The following is a 15,463-nucleotide window of genomic DNA, read 5'->3' as shown; positions in this document are numbered from 1 at the left end:
TTTTATCAAGTGAGCACAGGGCACTAGAAGCATCCACTGGACACCCACTGTGTGCCAAACACTGAGGGCAGGAGCCAGAGCTGTGGGGAAGCCTTGAAGTAGCTCATCAGCCCAGTACTCACTTCCTTAGAGACCCTCTTACTCTGGGCATCTCAGGGCTGAAGATTCCCCATTTGGCTGCAATTCTGCAAGACCCCTAGGGAACAACTGGAGAAAAGTCAGCCTATCTCCCCAGGTACAACCTTGCATGACAATTTTTTTAGAAAGCTTTTATTTAATAAATATAAATTTCATACATACAGCTTTTGGAATATAGTGGTTCTTCCCTCCATACACACCCTCCCACCCCCACACCCGCCCTCCTGCCCCTACTTCTGTCCCACCTCCTACTCCCTCTCCCATCCCATTCTTCATTAAGATTCATTTTTAATTATATACAGAAGATCAACTCTATACTAAGTAAAAATTTCAATAGTTTGTACCCACACAGGCACACAAAGTATCAAGTACTGTTTGAAGACTAGTTTTACCGTTAATTCTCATAGTACAACACATTAAGGACAGAGGTCCTACATGGGGAGCAAGTACACAGTGACTCCTGTTGTTGATTTAACAATTGAAACTCTTATTTATGATATCAGTGATCATTTGAGGCTCTTGACATGAGCTGCCAAGGCTATGGAAGCCTTTTGAGTCCACAAACTCTGACATTATTTAGACAGGGCCATAACCAAAGTAGAAGTTCTCTTTACCCTTCAGAGAAAGGTACCTCCTTCTTTGATGGTCCCTTCTTTCCTCCAGGATCTCACTCACAGAGATCTTTCTGGCCATTTTTTGCCACAGTGTCTTGGCTTTCCATGCCTGAAATGCTCTCATGGGCTTTTTAGCCAGATCTGAATGCCTTAAGGGCTGATTCTGAAGCCAGAGTGCTGTTTAGGGCATTTGTCAGTCTATGAGTCTACTGTGTGGCCTGCTTCCCATGTTGAATCATTCTCTCTCTTTTAATTCTATCTATTGTTATTAGCAGACACTTGGTCTTATTTATGTGATCCCTTTGACACTTATTCCTATCTTTATGATTAGTTATGCACTTAAAATGATCACTTTAACATGTAAGTGGCATTAGCGCCTGCCAACTTAATGGGATTTGGAGTTCCATGGCAAGTTTTTTGCTTTACCCTTAGGAGTAAGTATGAGAGAACGTGTGCCGAACCTTACATGACAATTTAAGTCAAGCCCACAAAGACCCCTGAGAAGTCCCCAGTATATTCACTTATTCAACAAATCTTATGATGTATCTCTTAAGTGCCAGGCACTGTGCTGAGTCAGCAGGAGGTCAAATCAAGCACAGTCCTGGATTCCACGGAGCCTCTGGCCGGAAGGAGACAAGGGCAGACATTTAGCCTAGTGGCTAAGATGCCAGTGAAGGGGTGGGCATCTGGTCCAGTGGTTAAGACACTGGAACATCCACATCCCATGTGGGAATGCCTGGATTCAAGTCCTGGCTCCACTCTCTACTCCAGCTTCCTGCTAATGTGCATCCTGGGAAGCAGCAAGTCACAGATCAAGTGGCTGGGTCCCTACTATCCACATGGGATACTGGGATTGAGTTTTTTTTTTTTTTTAAGATTTATTTATTTGAAAGAATTATAGAGAAGCAGAGAGAGAGAGAGAGAGAGAGAGAGAGAGAGAGGTCTTCCATTCACTGGTTCACTCCCCAGATGGCCGCAATGGCCAGAGCTGCGCAGATCCAAAGCCAGGAACCAGGAGTTTCTTCTGGGTCTCCCATATGGGGGCAGGGGCTCAAGGGATTGGGCCATCTTCTTCTGCTTTCCCAGGCCACAGCAGAGAGCTGGATTGGAAGTGGAGCGGCCGAGGCTCAAACCAACGCCCACATGGGATGCCAGCACTACAGGTGTCAGCTTTATCCGCTACTCCACAGCACTGGTTCCTAGATTGAGTTCTAAGCTCCTGGCTTTGGTCTGGTCCAGCCCGGGCTGTTATGCACATTTGGGAAGTGAAACAGCAGATAGACTATCTCTGTCTCTCTGCTCTTCAAAAAAATGAAAATAAACTTTTAAAATGTTTTAAAAAGATATGCTGGTTAAGACATTTACATCCCATATCAGAATGCCCATGTTCACTCCTTGGCTCCAGTTCCTGAGTCCAGTTTTTCACTTACACACACCCTGGTAGGCAGCAGGTGATGGCTCAAGTAATTAGGTCCCTGCCGTCCACCTTGGAGACTTGGGTTAAGTTCCCAGCTGTCAGCTTCAGCCCCACTCAGGAGTCACTACAGGCATTTGAGGAAGTGAACCAACACATGGGCATTGTCTGTCTCTGTGTGTCTGTCTTTCAAATGAATAATTTAAAAAAAAAATTTTTTTTTTTTGACAGGCAGAGTGGACAGTGAGAGAGAGAGAGAGACAGAGAGAAAGGTCTTCCTTTGCCGTTGGTTCACCCTCTAATGGCCGCCGCGGCCAGCGCGCTGCAGCTGGCGCACTGCGCTGATCCGAAGCCAGGAGCCAGGTACTTCTCCTGGTCTCCCATGGGGTGCAGGGCCCAAGCACTTGGGCCATCCTCCACTGCACTCCCTGGCCACAGCAGAGAGCTGGCCTGGAAGAGGGCAACTGGGACAGAATCCGGCGCCCCAACCGGGACTAGAACCCGGTGTGCCAGCGCCGCAAGGCGGACGATTAGCCTAGTGAGCCGCAGCGCCGGCCTAATTTAAAAAAATTTTAAAAACAGGCAAGACAGAAGGTAGTAACATAAGTAACCAAATCCATGCATGCACTGTGCTGGGGGCTTTGCAGTAAGGGGGTGCAGTCAACTGGACATAAGAGGGTGCCACCTTGACAGTTTAGCAACTGGGAGGGGTGGGGCAGGAGTTGAGGCTGGGGAAGAGGCACTGTTCCAGCAGACAGCCCAATGGGCTGGGGGAACACCATGGGGTCAACAGCTAAGAAGCAGCCAGTGTCGTGGGAAGCAGGATGCCAAGGGTGGGTGGATGATGAAATTCAGGGAAGAAGTCAGGGACGGGGAGGGGTCATGCAGACCTTTGGGGCCCTTTAGAAATGAGGTCTTTGGGCACCTACATCCCATATGAGTGCCAATTCAAGTCCCTGCTGCTCCACTTCCAATCTAGATACCTGCTAATGTGCCCGGGAAGACAGCAGAAGATGGCTCAAGTGCTTGGGCCCCCGCACCCATGTGGGAGCCCTGACTTTGGTCTGGCCCAGCCCTGGCCATTGCAGCCACTTGGAAAGTAAACCAGCAGATGGAAGCTCTCTCTCTTTCTCTGTATGTAACTCTACCTTTCAAATAAATAAATCTTTTTTTTTTTTTTTTTTTGGACATGCAGAGTTAGTGAGAGAAAGAGAGAGACAAAGAGAAAGGTTTTCCTTTTTCCGTTGGTTCACCCCCCAAGTGGCTGCCACGGCCAGCGTGCTGCGGCCGCTGCACTGCGCCAATCCGAAGCCAGGAGCCAGGTGCTTCTCCTGGTCTCCCATGCAGGTGCAGGGGCCCAAGCACTTGGGCCATCCTCCATTGCCTTCCCGGGCCACAGCAGAGAGCTGGACTGGAAGAGGAGCAACTGGGACAGAATCTGGCGCCCCTACCAGGACTAGAACCCAGGGTGCCGGCGCTGTAGGCGGAGGATTAGCCTAGTGAGCTGCGGCGCCAGTCAAATAAATCAATCTTAAAAAAAAAAAAAAGTGAGGTTTTTATCTCAGAAGCAGGGTACTTCGGTGTGTAATGAATAGGGAAAACCACCTGATCAGGCCTGCATGGCTGGGACTCTGCTGTGTGGAAGGGTGGGGGAGATTGGAAGAGGGCCAGAATGGACACAGGCAGTGACCCAGGAAACAGATGGTGGGGGCTCAGCGGAGGATCCGCCAGGGGAGATGGGTGGTAGCCCTGTGTGACCTGAGGGCTGTGACGGAGGTAACATCACTGGCGTCTGGAGGCGGGGAGGGCAGTCCACAGGGAAGTCTGAGGCTCCCCACTCCAGCACGGGGCGGCAGGTTCAGCTGCTTGCAGAGCCAGGGAGCTGAGTGGGAGGAGCAGGCTTGGAGGAAAGAGCAGAAATTCCCCAACATGGATGAATCACACACACCCTGTGCTCTGCGCAGGTCACTAGGCTGGAGGAGGAGAGCCTCAACAGCAGAGACAGCACTCACTTTCCCCTCCTCAGGAGAGGGACCAGCCAGGAGCAAAGGCCCTGCAAATGCCCATCCATGGTCCCCACGGTGCCCGGGGCAAAGGGCTGGGGCACGGAAGTCACTGACAGGTACTCAGCATGTGTCTGTTGTGCCACTCACCGGTAACAGGTGCCAGGGGATAAAAGCCCAACCCAGGAACCTTTACTGGGCTCATGCCTCGGTTGTAAGGAAGAGTAGGGCAAGGTCAGCCCTTGTCTGACGGGGCTTTGGGGAGATCCAGAGAGCGCAGGGCAGACTGTGGGGAGGGTAGGCTGTGAGGACCCCACAGCGGGGCCAAAGGTACATAGGAGAGTCAGGACCCCGGAGCAATAAGAACGGAGCCAGTGTTCCCTAGAGGCTGTGGGCCTGCGGGCCTGGCTAAAGGTCGCATGGAGGGGCGGTCCTGGAGGGGGCGCCCCGCCGCCTTACCCTGGGCGGCCCCGATACCCGCAGTAAGACGCCAGCCTCCCCTCCACCACCTACATACCGGGACCGTCTATTTTTAAAAGTCCTGATTAGAAGCATTGAAGGCATTTTCCCAGAGGGCTCAGGAGCTCCCTGGAGTATCGCTGCGCGGGAGCGCATCCGCCTCCCACCGCCCCGACCCCGCAGAAGACAGCCTCCGCCGGCCTTCCGACTCTCTGAGCTCTCCCAGGAAAGTTCTCTCCGGCCGCCGCCGCGCTACCCCGCAGGCCGAGTCCCCTCGCCGAATCTCTCCGCCTTTCACCCAGCGGAGCCCCGCCGGAGGCCGCGGGGCCGGGATCTGCGGCGCGACCCGGCGGAAGTCCCGGTCACCACGCCGCGAAGAAACAGGGGGTCCGCACCGCGCCGCGGCCCCTCGGAGAGGCAGCGGCCCTGGGGATGACACAGCGTTTCCCGCGCCCCGGCTCCACCCCGCGGGGTACCCGGCAGCCGGCCAGCGGCGCCAGCGAAGCCTCAGCCCGCACGGACCCGGCGTGGGGTTGCGGGCCGGGAGCGCGGCCGCGCGGGGTCTGCCCGCGGCTCCGCGGGGGCGTCAGTCTCCACCCGGGGGAAAAGTTAGGAGGTATCCCGGGCGCTCCAACTTCTCCGGGGCCGTGCTCGAACTTGGCACCCGTGGGAAGCTGCACAGCCCTGGAGCGACCCCGCGGGAGCCGATCGGACCCGGGTGCCGGGGATCCGGGGCCGCGGCCGGCGGCAGCCAATCACAGAGCGCCTCGGGCGGGGAAGGCTGGAGGGCGCGGGCAATCGGAGAGTGACGGCGCCACAGGCCAATAGGGAAGCAGGGTGGGTGTCCTCGCCCGCCCCAGTGACCAATGGGAAGGGGCGGCAGTGGCCGAGGCTCCCCGAGGCACCAGCTGCAGGCTCCGGTGGCCGCGGGTCGGAGACCCTCAGGCTGAAGGGGACTTTAGAAGGGAGTTTGCTCGCCCTCCCTGTGCCACCCGCCGACCTGCAGCCCGCAGCCTGGTCCTCACCTGCTGGAAGCGGGGTTTGCCCAGCTGGAAGGGAGGTGCGTCGGTCGAGGCGCTAGCGGCACTGGCCGCGGCCGCCGCCGCCGGTGCTGTAGTCGCTGTATCCGCCATGGCCACTGACACCCGCAATCTCCGGCCCTTTTAAAATGTCCCTCCTCGGCCCCCGCCACGGCGGCCTCTGCCGATTGGCCACAGGCAACCGCAGCGAGCCGGAGGCGCAGAGGGTTGTGGGGAGTGTAGTCTCTCCCGCCCCGCCGCCCGACAGCCCGGCGCTGCGGAGGGCCCGCCACCTTCCGCGGGGACCGCAAGCCGAGAGGGGCGGCAACGCACGGCTCTGAGTTCCCGGCGGGCCCCGCGGGGCGACCTTTCGCTGTTGACCTGTCCCCTGCAGCTGAAGCCCAGACCAGAAGGGCCCTGCTCAAGCGGGCCGGACCCCAGACCAGACGAGTAAGGACTCCGGGCGGAGCAGGGTTCATCTCGGAAGGCTGTTTGCAAGCAGGTGCGCTGCGGGGAGCTCCCTACAGTTCTGCCGCCACTCTGCCCCCTGCTCTGTGCTCTCCAGCAGCCAATGGGGACATTCTGCACAAGACACACTTTTGTCTTCCCCTCACGCAGGGTCGCTCTGACCTCAACCTAAACATTGCCATTTCCCCACACATCAGCCACCCCCCCCCCCAAAACCCGCCGTGGACTCCCGCAGCGCCCAGCCTTTTCAGGTCTTGCATGTATAACTAGTTCTGGTTTTCAGTATCTGTGTTTCCTACTACAAGGTCCACAGGGCAAGGATCGTGTCTTTAAAAGCAAAAACAAAAACACTGTGTCAACTTTATTTGAAAAGCAGAGTGAGCAAGTGCTGGAGCTCCCATCCACTGGTTCATTCCCCAAATGCTTCCACCTGCTAGAGCTGAGCTAGGCTGCAGTCAGGAGCCCAGCACTCAGTCCCGATCTCCCACGTGGGTGCCAGGGACCCAACTACTGAAGTCATCAGCTGCTGCCTCCCGGGATGAGCATTAGGGGAGGCAGGAATCGAGAGCAGCACGCACACTGGAACCCAGGCACCCTGCTATAAGATGCAGGTGTTCCAAGTGGTGTTGTAACTACTGCACCATGGGCCTGCTAAGTCCTCAAAGCCAGGCACAGGGGGACTCACAGTTGGGGCTCAAATCATGTATTGGCTCTGAGTTAAAACAGGAGAGCAAAGGGCCCCAGAGACCTCCACTTCCCCATCCTTTGGTGAACCAAGTAAGACCCTCTGGTAACTGCTGGGAGGAAGCAAACTGGGAGCTGAGCACCAGGGTTCAGTAGTGTTTACCAAGTAGCAGCAATGAGAACTTTAAATACAAGGAGAACCGCAGGCTGTGGACAAAGCTCCAGCACGGATAATGAACACACTGCTGCAGAATGCAGCAGCTCAATCACCGGGTCAGTGAGCCACACTGGGCCGCCTGCTGCACCCACGAGGGCAGGGATATTGGATCCCCACTCTGGGGAACCCCACTTTGGGTCTCCTTAGTCTCACGGAGTGGTGTGAGGTTGACATGTCTTCTGGATGTTGCATGGGCTATAGCAGTCAGAGCTCCTCTTCCAGGAATGGCTGAACCACAAGAAACCAAATTTCTCAAAAGCCGGAGGGAGATTCTAGCTAGCCCTTTAGAACAATTCGTATTTTGGATCTGTATCTTATCTCCCTCTACCAGCCTAAGAATAAGAATCGATCGTTTTGCCCGCCGCAGTCCCCTGTAATACCCAATAATGAGCCTGGGATGGCTAAGGCTCATCCAGGAACTGCAGCGTCCTGGGAGACAGTCCAGGCCCCCGGGCAACACAGTGCTGCTGCCCCCTGGTGTCAAGGAGGGGGAAGTGTGGCCCCAGAACCCCACCAGCTTGATTTAAGGCTGCTTTCTCCACACTCATTCCAAAATGGGAACACAACAGACACCTGCAGTCCGTGAACGTTTTATTCTTCATAAAGTGCTCAAAACATGAAGAACAAGCTCTTTATAAACAGGAGCTACAACTAGGAAGACAAACAGCAAAGCAGAACTTCACCTGCTCCCTGCCCAGCCCACCTGCAGCTCTGCTCCAACTTGTGGCCAGCAGAAACATCAAGCGAGAACCATGGGTCACATGCCTGCCCTGGGCACAGGGGAGGCTCATGGTTAAGGAGCAGTGGGAGCTCAGAGCTGGGGCTGGGACGGGATGGAGTCCAGAGGGACACCTAGCAGGGGAGTGACCTCCTCCCCCGGAAGAGCTCTCTGTCCGGCTCCTCGTGACCCTCCTGACACGTGACTGCCGTCCCAGGCACCTGTGGCTACCTGTCTGACCAGCACTGATGAGGGCACCTCAGGGTGGGTTAACTCTACAGGGGCTTTCCCCTCTGCTGCACCCTGGCAGAAGACACACATCACCCACAGAGCACGTCTCCTCTGGAGATAGCCCAAAGGCCCTCCCACGGAGAGGTGGTCCCATAGGAGCTGGTGCCTCCTCCCTGGGCCAGAAGAATCTCCCTTCAGCACCTCCTTGTGTCTAGCTTTCACTAGCACCGGCTCCCCCCCAACAAACAGAGGTCCCCTGCAGAAGCCCGGGAGAAGCCCGCTGTTTCCTGCAAGAAACGAGGGGCTGTGGGCCAAAGGACAGATACTTCATTTCAAAGCGTACTGCGAGGCAAAGCCATGTGGGCAAAGGGACAGACAGGGATGGCAGCTTTGTGGGTAGATGGAAGGGCAACCGCAGCTTCTCCCTAAGCTCAGGTGTCTTGCAAAACCAGAGTGGACTTCCCACTTCCAGGCCTGAGGTCAGACCGAATGAGAGCGCAGGGCAGCCCCAGGCCGCCCTGCCCATCCGTGAGTTTATCCTCAGATCCCCCAACTGGAGAAGGTAGCTGAGGAAGCAGCAGCAGCCTGGCCAGACGCTTAACAGAGATGAACTCCAGGAGAGGGCAGGGCACACAGCAGGGCTGCCCCCACCCTCCACTGGCAGTCCCAGGTCCTGGCAGAGCCCTCCCCATGTGCTCAACAGGAGGGAAAGGGACACGACCCAGGGGAGAGGTCTACAACCAGAGGCGCTGGACCTCGCCCACAAAAGGCACATTTTAATTGGTTTCCAAAAGTTCAAACCCTGCAGCAGCAGAGTGTTGGCATCTGAACAGGCAGCAAGAACAGACATGGAGGCTTGATCCCCAAACCCTAAGCAGCCCAAAGCCCTGACCTGCAGGGGTCCACACATCCGAGGCGTGAGAACCTGAAGAGCTAGGAGCAGCTCCCTGCCCACCACCCCGACCTGCCACACGTTCACAGGTGACCCACAGTGGAAAGGTCATGAGAGGGGGCACGGAGCGTCCTGGAGAACATACTGCATCCACCCCTGCCACTGTGACCATTCCGCCAGCAGCAAGGATGGAAACGGACTCAGGACACGGCAGAGACCAGGCTAGACCGCACAGGCTCCCCACTCTCAGAGCGACAGGTGTGCGGCTGAATAGTAGGCACCCTGGTTGTTCCTAACTCAGACAGGTAGCATGGTCCCTGTCCCCATCCCAGTGACATTAGGAGCCCCTCTGGGGGCTGGAGGATGAAGGTTTGGTGGTGGCAAGAAATGGCCAACCATCCACGGGGTAAGGGTGGTGGAGTCTGCGCCAGCCACCAATCCCCTTCCAGTCACATCAAACCACAGTGTGCCCCTGGCTCCATCCTGAGGGTCAAACTCCTTATTCCAATTCACTGGTGCCCCGAAAGCTAAAGGGCATGAATGTGGGCCGGTGGGAAAGACCCAGGGTCCCAAAGACACACGAGACGCACCTGGAGCCGGATGCATCCCTACCAGCAGCCCCAGCAGAGGCAGGAGGGGGAGGGGAGCAGGGAGTGGCCACGGGGCGGTGGCCTGCCCCAGGCCAGTGTTCAGCAGGAGCGAGGGAGGGCGCATGGGTCCTGTGTGGCAGCCAGTCCCAGCCGACCCTCCCTGGGCAGGGGGATGAGGGCTACTTGGGGGTGCCGGGAGGGATCTGCAGCAGTGTGGGCGAGGTCTCCATGATGCGCACCAGCAGCCGGTCGATGTAGCTCTCCAGCTCCTGCACATGCTCATCTCGCTGGCTCAGCTCGCGCTCCCGCTGCAGGAGCAGGCAGATGAGCTCGTCGTGGGTCAGGTGGTAGTACTTGGCCGACTGGTCCAGCACAGCCGAGTCCTGAGGCCAGCAAACGATGGTGAGCGGGGCAGCCGCCTGCACGCTGGCCCCATCCGCCACCAACACCCAGTTGCACCAGCTCAGGCCCCCAGAGCGGCCTCTTGTCTCCCAGGCCAAAGAAGGCCCACCTGGCTTCAGGACCCTGGCGTGGGAGACCCAGGCTGCTCCCCACCGCAGCCTCCCTAGCACCCTGCCCCAGGACTCCTGGCCTCTCCCCACAGCACCCCACATCTGCCAGATGTCCCCAGCACCCTGCTGGGCCTCACCTTCAGCCTCCTGGTGTCCACACTCTGGCCAAGCTGGGGTGCAGGAGCCACTGGCTGAATGCTGCCGGACGTGACTGTCTTGAGTCTCTCCAGCCCGCTGCTCAGGGCTGTGCTCAGACTGGAGCGGGACTGCTTCCTGTCGGGGCTGCCCTCCGCGGGGGCCGCGCTGAGGGGCTTCACGGGGTGGGGACTGTGAAGATAGACAGGAGACAGGCCGTGAGCAGAGAGGAGTGGCACAGCCAAGGTGGGGCCAGCTTCCCTGCGCAGCCTGTGGCCTGCTGGATGGGCAAGGCCTCCAGGCAGCTGTGCCCAGCATTCCTCCATCTGTGCCCGGTCAGGGACAGCAGAGACCAGCCTACAAAGTTGTGCCCCTGGGCCCATTCCCTCACTCCCCTGCCGTGCTGTGACCTCTCTCCAGGGGTGAGACCAACCCTCCCAGCTCCCTGGGACTGTGTGGATTCCCAAGACAGGATGTTAAAGCCAGGGAAGACCCACCTCTGGCTACCAGCTGCTTCCCAGCCCTATCTAGACGGGACTGCCAACCCTCCCCAGCCCTGCATGTGCTCCGCTAGGACACGCTCAGACAGCTGCCTTCCTCTTCTCACCAAGCCTCTGCAGAGCCCTCAGAGACGTTCTGGCTCCACCTGCTTACCTCCTGTGGACTCCTGCACTCACCAGCCCCCCACAAGTGCACCTGCTGAGGGTGCCAACCCTGTGAGTTCTTACCTCCCTGACCACCGTGGAGCCTGCACTTGCACCACTGCAGCCTTTAGACCACACTGCTTTCCCCCACCCCACCCCAGACCGGCATCTGGCTTCTAGGCCTCTGACGGCCCCTCCCCAGTCCTGGCGCTTGTCTATCCTTGGGTTACCCCCCATCTCCACCTCCAGGCCAGACCTCTCTGGCTCTCTCACACTCCCTCCACACCGCCCTTTTCTTAGCCTCCTCAGGGCTCAGGTCAGAGCTGGGACTGATCTCCAGCCTCGTCCTGCCCCCTCCCCACCAAGCCAGTGCTGGCGGGAGGTCCTTGTGGCCCCAGCCGCTAAATCAGCTCCTCCCCTGCAGTCTGTGGAAACCTCTCCTCCCTCCTGCCGCAGGACAGCAGGAAGGTGACCTTGGCCCTCCAGAGGCTCCCTGTCATGGTAACGCAATCTGGCCCCTGCCCCTTCCTCACCACCTCCGCCCCCACAGCCACAGGAAACCGTGCCTTCTCTTATTCTCAGGCTCTTATACAGAAGCTATTCCTCTGTAGGAACACTGCCCCTTCCTTCCGTCAGCCTGCTAATTCCTACACGCTTCTGAGCTGTGCAAGATCTCTCCTCCAGGAAGCCTTCCTGATCCCCGAGCTGACTTCTGCTCCTCTGACAGCTACGCAGACTGTGAGCAGTAGGCCCTGCCCTGGGCACTTCCTACAGATGAATGCGCACTGTGCTGAGGATCTAGACCACCCTGGGGTGGAAAACTAAACACCCTAGTCCAAGGCCCTAACCTCCACCAGGAGGAGGGTCACCCAGACCCAGAGAAGCCAGCTATTATTAGGTGGTATGGCTGTAGGTTCTCTCAAATCGGCAAGCATGGCAGAGCGCCCAGGCTCGGGGCAGCACCCATCGGGGTCCCTTCCTGCTGTGCACTAGGAGCCTACATCAGGCCAGGACTGGGTGGCAGCTCCAGGATGGGGAGGGCAGCCAATGCAGCCCCAAAGCGCCCAGTCTGAGGGGTCTCCAGCAGAGGGACCCTGGAGCCCGCAGTACTCGTGGACCCCATTTCCTCACGCAGAAATGGTGACAGCTCTACGTGGCCCACCCACCTCACGATGGAAGGCCTGGGCCAGGCACAGACACCAAGCCAATCCCCTCTGGGAAGAACCACACTTCCCCAGCGTGGCAGAGAAACCAGAGGTGATGCTAGGGACAGCATGGGCAGCGAGGACGCTGGAGTCAGGCAGTGACCACCAGCTCGTCCCTCCTGCAAGCTGGGGGCAGCTGGGCTCCCTCCTGCCCGCTGCTCACACAGTAGCACTGGCCACCCAGGTCTGCCCTTGGGTGCACCTGTCTCCCCTGCTGTACTTGGGCTCCCGCCAACACAGGGGGGACAGCGACAGAGAGAGATGCTCAGTGAACTGGCATGAACGGATGTATGCACCAGCCACTGCCCGAGCTCGGAGGCCAGTGCTGGTGCCTGTCTTGTTCCCTACATCCCAGCCCCACCCCACTTCACTCAGGCAGCACCTGGTGCCTCCGCTGTCACCACCCCTCACTAACCGCCGGGTGAGGTCTCGGCTTAGTTCTCCCCAACAGGCTAAGCTGCAGTGGCCTCAGCCCTGCAGCAGCTGCCGTCAAGCCTGGGAGCCAGCCCCGAGAGCACACAGCCAGCGGGAGGGCAAGGCAGCGCCTGCCCTGCTGCAGAACCTGTGCTCCGAGGGACGCACGCGCGCTATGCGCCTTCCTCTGAAGGTGTCTCCCGCTTGCTCTCGCACCCAAGTCCTGGCCCCTCCTCGGGCTCCCTGCATCCCCTGCCTGGACAGGAAACTGCTGATGGCTCCTCTGCTGGCCTGCGTCCCAATGTCCTGATGTGAACAGGCTCCCCAGGGCCAAGCGAAGGAGCTCAGGAAGGGCCCGCCCGCCACTCAGCTCCCGCGCCCTGCCCCAGCCACCTGCGCCGGCTTCTCCACTTCACTGCTCACCCTGGCTCCTCAGCAGACTCTGGCTCACGGGGGAACCCTGCCTGTCCCAGGAAGCACCGTCAGAGCTGGTGGGCACAGCCTGGGTCTTCAATCCAGTCCTTCCCCCAGGGCAGAGGGCCCCTCAGCTGCCTTTTGAAAGCCTGAGGCTCGAATGGGACCCCCCCCCTTCCCCAGTTGCTTTGCCCCCTCTCCACCCTCTTCCTCCTGCCAAGTGCCTCTGGGGGTGGCCGCTCACCTGGCACTGGGCTGTGGCTCCTCAGCTGGCCGTGTCTCCAAGGGCAGAAGCACAAGCGGGGAGGCTGGGGTGGCTGCAGCGTGGTCCTCCCCGAGTAGGGGAGGGGCACTCCCAGTGGGAGAGGCTGGCTCCCGTGGGGGTGGGGAGGAAGAGGTCAGGGGCCACGCTCCAGGCACAGGAGAGCACAAAGGGTCAGGCCCCCCGTGGCGGTGGCTGGCCCAGGGTGGGAGGGGGGGTGGAAAGGCAGGCTCCGGAGGGGTGGGCAGCTCTTCCGGACCAGAGTGGACAGAAGATTCTCTGGACCCTGGTGGGGATGTGGATGGGAGGCTGGGGGGATCCTGGCTCCCCTGAGACAAGGGGTCCAGGGCATCATCCTCAGCCCACAGATCAGGCTGCTGGGGGGTGACCGACAGGGGCTCCAGCCCCTCTCCTCCAGGTCCCTGGCTCTGGGCCTCAGGAGCCTCAGGGCCTTCCCTCTCTGGAGCCCCCCACATCTGCTGACTCAAGCTGGCTGAGAGTGGGGGCCTGGGGGCAGGGCCCTCGGGACAGCTGGTGGGCGCACACAGGCAGGGTCCAGACACAGGGGCGCTGGCGTCCTCTACATCCTCCAGGCCTGGCTCTCCCAGCAGGGTTCCGGAAGAATGGCTGTCAGACTCCGACTCCCGCTTCTCTCCCTCCTCCTGCATCTCCTGGGGACCAGCGGCCAGCACATCCGAGGCGGTGTCTTCTCCCCGTGCCCTGGCCCCGGCCCCGGCATCACTCAGTCCCCCAGCAGCCTTCTCTTCCTCCTGCTCCTCCTCTCGGGCCAGGGACTGGGAAGGTGTGAAGAGGCGCGGTGGCTTGGGGGGTGGCGTGCTGGGCTGCAGTCCCTTGTCCGACACCTGCTCCGGTTCAGGCTGTGGCTCCAGCTCCGGGGGGGGAAGCCCCTCGCTCCCCTTGGGGCCAATGGTTTCCGGCAATTCTGGCTGTACGTGGGGAAGGGGCTGCTCATCAGATTCTCCCTGCAGGACTGGCAAGGCCGTTTCGGTGGCAGGAGAAACGGTGACCACGTCCCAGGGCCAGGAGTCGTCCATTGTGCTGAGCTGCTGGGAAATCTGCCTTTCGGCCCGGGAGGCCTCCTGGTCCTGGCCCTCGGGGGCGTCATCAAGGCCGGGCAGCCTCTCCCACACGCTGATTACTTCTGGGGAGCTAAAGAGAGGCGTCCCACTGCCCGCCGAGCTCTGCCCTGCTTCCCCGTCTGGGGCTGGCGGCTCCCCGTCTGGATCTGAGTGCAGCCGGGCTGACGTGGCGGGCAGGCCAGCCCAGACAGACCCGCGAGGCCCCAGGGCGGCCGCGCTCATGCTCTGTGGGTCCAGTCCCAAGTCCAGGGGAATACTGAGCTCTGGCCAGGAAGCGCTCCCACCACCTCCTCCTCCTCCTCCCCCAGGGCCTCCTGGGGGCTCAGCTGCCTTCACTGTCATGGCCCCGGGGCCTGGATCTTGCGGCCCAGCCACCTGCAGCCCCACTCCTGCAGGGACCAGGATCTCGCTCCTGGCCTCTGGACGCAGCCTGCTCGCAGCAAAGAAGTTGAAGGTGTCGTCCCACTCAGGCAGGGCTTTCCCAGGGGAGGCCAGGGGGGCGGGGCCGGCCCTCGAGGCCCTGGGGAGAGAGGGAGCAGGTGAAGGAGAGTTTAGTGCTAGGTCGGCTACGAGCTCCTCGAAGAAGGGGTTGCTCTGCAAGGAGGTGAGGAACGGGTTGGTGACACCCAAGAATCCAGATGGGGTGGCTTCGGGGGCGGTGGTGGTGGCAGCGGCGGTGGCAGCAGCAGGGGAGGCGACTGCAAAAAGGTTAGTGCTTAGCATGGGAGCAGCGGCGGGAGCAGGAGTGGGGGGGGCCGCAGCCCAGGGGGAGCAGGGGAGGTGGTGAGGAGGAGCGGCTGGGTCAGATTCTACCTGAGGAGACACGTCCAGGCTGTGGAGGGAGACAAAACCGTGAGCCTCCTGGTTAATGCCAAGACCGGAAACACCGTGCAGAGCACCGCGCCGCTGCCGCCTCCCCCCTCCCCGCCACCGGTCACTCGGGCAGGGGACACAGCAAGAGCCCACAGAGTGAACACGACTGGGCGCTACCCGAGGAGGAGGATGCTGGGCAGAGCGAGCTCTAGGCCCATCCTACAGGCTGGATCCCAGCCTCAACCCAGTGTTCTTGCTCCCCCGGGCTGTCGTGTCCACTGGATGGCGATAACAGGTTTGCACCTCAAGCCGGGGACACTAGAGAAGAGCAAATCCCATCTGGCCTGGAGGCAACACAGAGGCCAGAGGCAGGCCGGGCCAGGGTGTCTGGCTGGGCAAAGCCAGCAGTGATGGGACCAAGCACCTGGAACTGGGGTTCCCAAAACCAAACGGCTCCTTCTACTAATGCCTCACAGAAGCAGGAGGTAAGGATGGGGCTCTCATCAGCAGTGCCAAG

General features: G+C 59.7%; 2 protein-coding genes across 13 annotated transcripts in view; both read right to left on the bottom strand.

Moving 5' to 3' along the window:
* SFXN5 (sideroflexin 5) overlaps nt 1–5,851 on the bottom strand; it is a 122,661-nt gene extending 116,810 nt beyond the window's left edge. For all 9 annotated transcript variants that reach the window (XM_002709756.6, XM_017340676.4, XM_089327545.1 and 6 more), the window contains exon 1: nt 5,654–5,851. In XM_002709756.6, coding sequence (XP_002709802.1) covers nt 5,654–5,761 — 108 coding nt within the window. In that variant the 5' untranslated portion in view covers nt 5,762–5,851. The remainder of the gene's footprint in view (nt 1–5,653) is intronic.
* A 1,739-nt stretch (nt 5,852–7,590) lies between these two features.
* The window catches only part of RAB11FIP5 (RAB11 family interacting protein 5), a 36,332-nt gene continuing 28,459 nt past the window's right edge, over nt 7,591–15,463 (bottom strand). Inside the window, exons 4-6 of one of the 4 annotated variants that reach the window (XM_017340671.4) lie at nt 13,016–14,965; nt 10,097–10,286; nt 7,591–9,830 (exon numbers count right to left, since the gene is read on the bottom strand). In XM_017340671.4, the coding sequence (XP_017196160.1) occupies nt 9,627–9,830; nt 10,097–10,286; nt 13,016–14,965 (2,344 nt within the window). In that variant the 3' untranslated portion in view covers nt 7,591–9,626. Of the gene's footprint in view, nt 9,831–10,096; nt 10,287–13,015; nt 14,966–15,463 lie in introns of those variants that run through there. The other 3 variants (XM_017340672.4, XM_002709753.6, XM_089327544.1) reach the window with 3 other exon arrangements.

Source organism: Oryctolagus cuniculus, chromosome 2 (genome assembly GCF_051225735.1).
Source record: "Oryctolagus cuniculus isolate XC-2025 breed Fujian yellow rabbit chromosome 2, ASM5122573v1, whole genome shotgun sequence".
Taxonomy (NCBI): Eukaryota; Metazoa; Chordata; class Mammalia; order Lagomorpha; family Leporidae; genus Oryctolagus; species Oryctolagus cuniculus.
This window is presented reverse-complemented; position numbering and strand designations above follow the sequence as displayed.